The following is a 1,641-nucleotide window of genomic DNA, read 5'->3' on the forward strand; positions in this document are numbered from 1 at the left end:
AAAGAATTCAGATTGAAAGAAAATATTTAGGACTCGTTTGGTATGGTTTTTGAGAAACCAAAAGGAGCTTTTGAGACTCAAAAACTACTTTTAAACCCATTTGACTAATTTTATGAAAGTGCTTCTTCTAATTAAAAGAGCTTTTAAAGGAAGTTGCCCAATGTGACTTCCTCTAAAAGCACTTTTGAAATATGAAGTTCTTTTAAAAATTAGTTTCAAAACAAAAGTTAAGGTATCTTCGTAATGAAGTTTTTCTACGGGAAGTAAAAGCAAAATAAAAAATTATGCCAAATAGACCTTTAGTCATATTTAACTAATAATTTGTACCTGAATGCTATCACATCAACAAATTCCGTATGGATCTGCAACAATAGATATCCACCTCTCAAACTACTAGACTAAAATCCTTGGAAAGGATTAAATTATACATATTCGTTTATACCTAAACTGTGAATGATCAATACTTACTCCTGTTTCTTCTTTTACTTCTCTTGTTGCACCTGCAAAAATATCCTCGCCCTGTAGATTGAAGAGTTCAACACACTGGTTAAAGAGATATAAGACCTCGGGTTGGAACTTAAAACATCTGGCAATATGCATACCTCTTCAAGAATACCAGTAGGGATCTTCCAAATACCTGTTCCCTGAAATTTGCCTACCTTTTCCTGGACAACTAGCAACTGTAAAAGTAATGTGGCAAACTTGAAATATAAATTTTAGAAAATATTGTTACACCTATTCGATAAATTTTGTTCAGCAAGCTGAAGCATAAAGTTTCACAGTGAACTCAAACAAGTAAAGATAAATATAGTTTTTGTAAAGAGAATTATATCCAAAATAAGTGTTGTGAATATGAGCTGGTGAAAAAAACATGGAAAAAATATATATGCATAACATCAACAAAAATGGAATGAGAAAAAGCAACGGCCACGGGTTCTCAGTTACGAAAACTTCAGAATACCTCTCTTTTATCATTCATGACAATAGCACCAATACGAACTTGGTGCGTAGCATTTGCGGGGATAGCAATCTTAGTTTCAGGAATCCAGTATGCAAGCATCAAGTACCGAGGTTCTGCATGATGATACCAAAATCCTTCCTGCAAAAGTACAGAACTATCGGACTGAATTCAGGCGTCAAACATAATAAATTATCTAACTAAACTGATAAAACTACAAAACAAAATCAACAACCTATCATTAACACCTCTTCTACATGTCTTAGATATGTTCCTTTAACATACAATGAATCAATACGAGTAAATCACATTATCCATATGAAAATGTCTTGTGTTCCAAGCAAAGGAAACATCATTGAATCTATCGACCCAACACGAGACACATACAATACAAATATATATGCTAATATGCCTCAAAGTATAAGCACACTCTGGTTTACGTGCTCTGCTCTAATAATATTAAACTACAAGGGTGAGGAAATTCTAGATAAAGTCATGAAATGTTAATGTTACAATGACCTTAAAATATCACAGATATAAGAAAAAAAACATTTTACCTTGACTGCAATTTCAACAAGATTAGCAAGCTCAATTGGTAGTTTGATCCATGCACCCTTCTTGCCCTGCAAGATAGTTTTATCAAACTAGCAAAAAGAAACACACACACACACACACACACAAAA

The 1,641-nt window shown here is 33.1% G+C and overlaps 2 protein-coding genes across 6 annotated transcripts in view; one reads left to right on the forward strand and one right to left on the reverse strand.

Annotated features, from left to right (window-relative positions):
* LOC111376863 (fasciclin-like arabinogalactan protein 1) overlaps positions 1-166 on the forward strand; it is a 1,926-nt gene extending 1,760 nt beyond the window's left edge. The window contains exon 2 of the mRNA XM_022999868.1: positions 139-166. Within this exon, the coding sequence (XP_022855636.1) occupies positions 139-166 (28 nt within the window). The remainder of the gene's footprint in view (positions 1-138) is intronic.
* A 116-nt stretch (positions 167-282) lies between these two features.
* LOC111376854 (nudix hydrolase 10-like) overlaps positions 283-1,641 on the reverse strand; it is a 5,827-nt gene continuing 4,468 nt past the window's right edge. For 3 of the 5 annotated variants that reach the window (XM_022999858.1, XM_022999854.1, XM_022999855.1), the window contains exons 3-7: positions 1,516-1,581; positions 962-1,099; positions 603-680; positions 469-519; positions 283-362 (exon numbers count right to left, since the gene is read on the reverse strand). In XM_022999858.1, coding sequence (XP_022855626.1) covers positions 300-362; positions 469-519; positions 603-680; positions 962-1,099; positions 1,516-1,581 — 396 coding nt within the window. In that variant the 3' untranslated portion in view covers positions 283-299. Of the gene's footprint in view, positions 363-442; positions 520-602; positions 681-961; positions 1,100-1,515; positions 1,582-1,641 lie in introns of all 5 variants that reach the window. The other 2 variants (XM_022999857.1, XM_022999856.1) reach the window with 2 other exon arrangements.

Source organism: Olea europaea, unplaced genomic scaffold (assembly GCF_002742605.1).
Source record: "Olea europaea var. sylvestris unplaced genomic scaffold, O_europaea_v1 scaffold1569, whole genome shotgun sequence".
In the NCBI taxonomy this organism is placed as follows: domain Eukaryota; kingdom Viridiplantae; phylum Streptophyta; class Magnoliopsida; order Lamiales; family Oleaceae; genus Olea; species Olea europaea.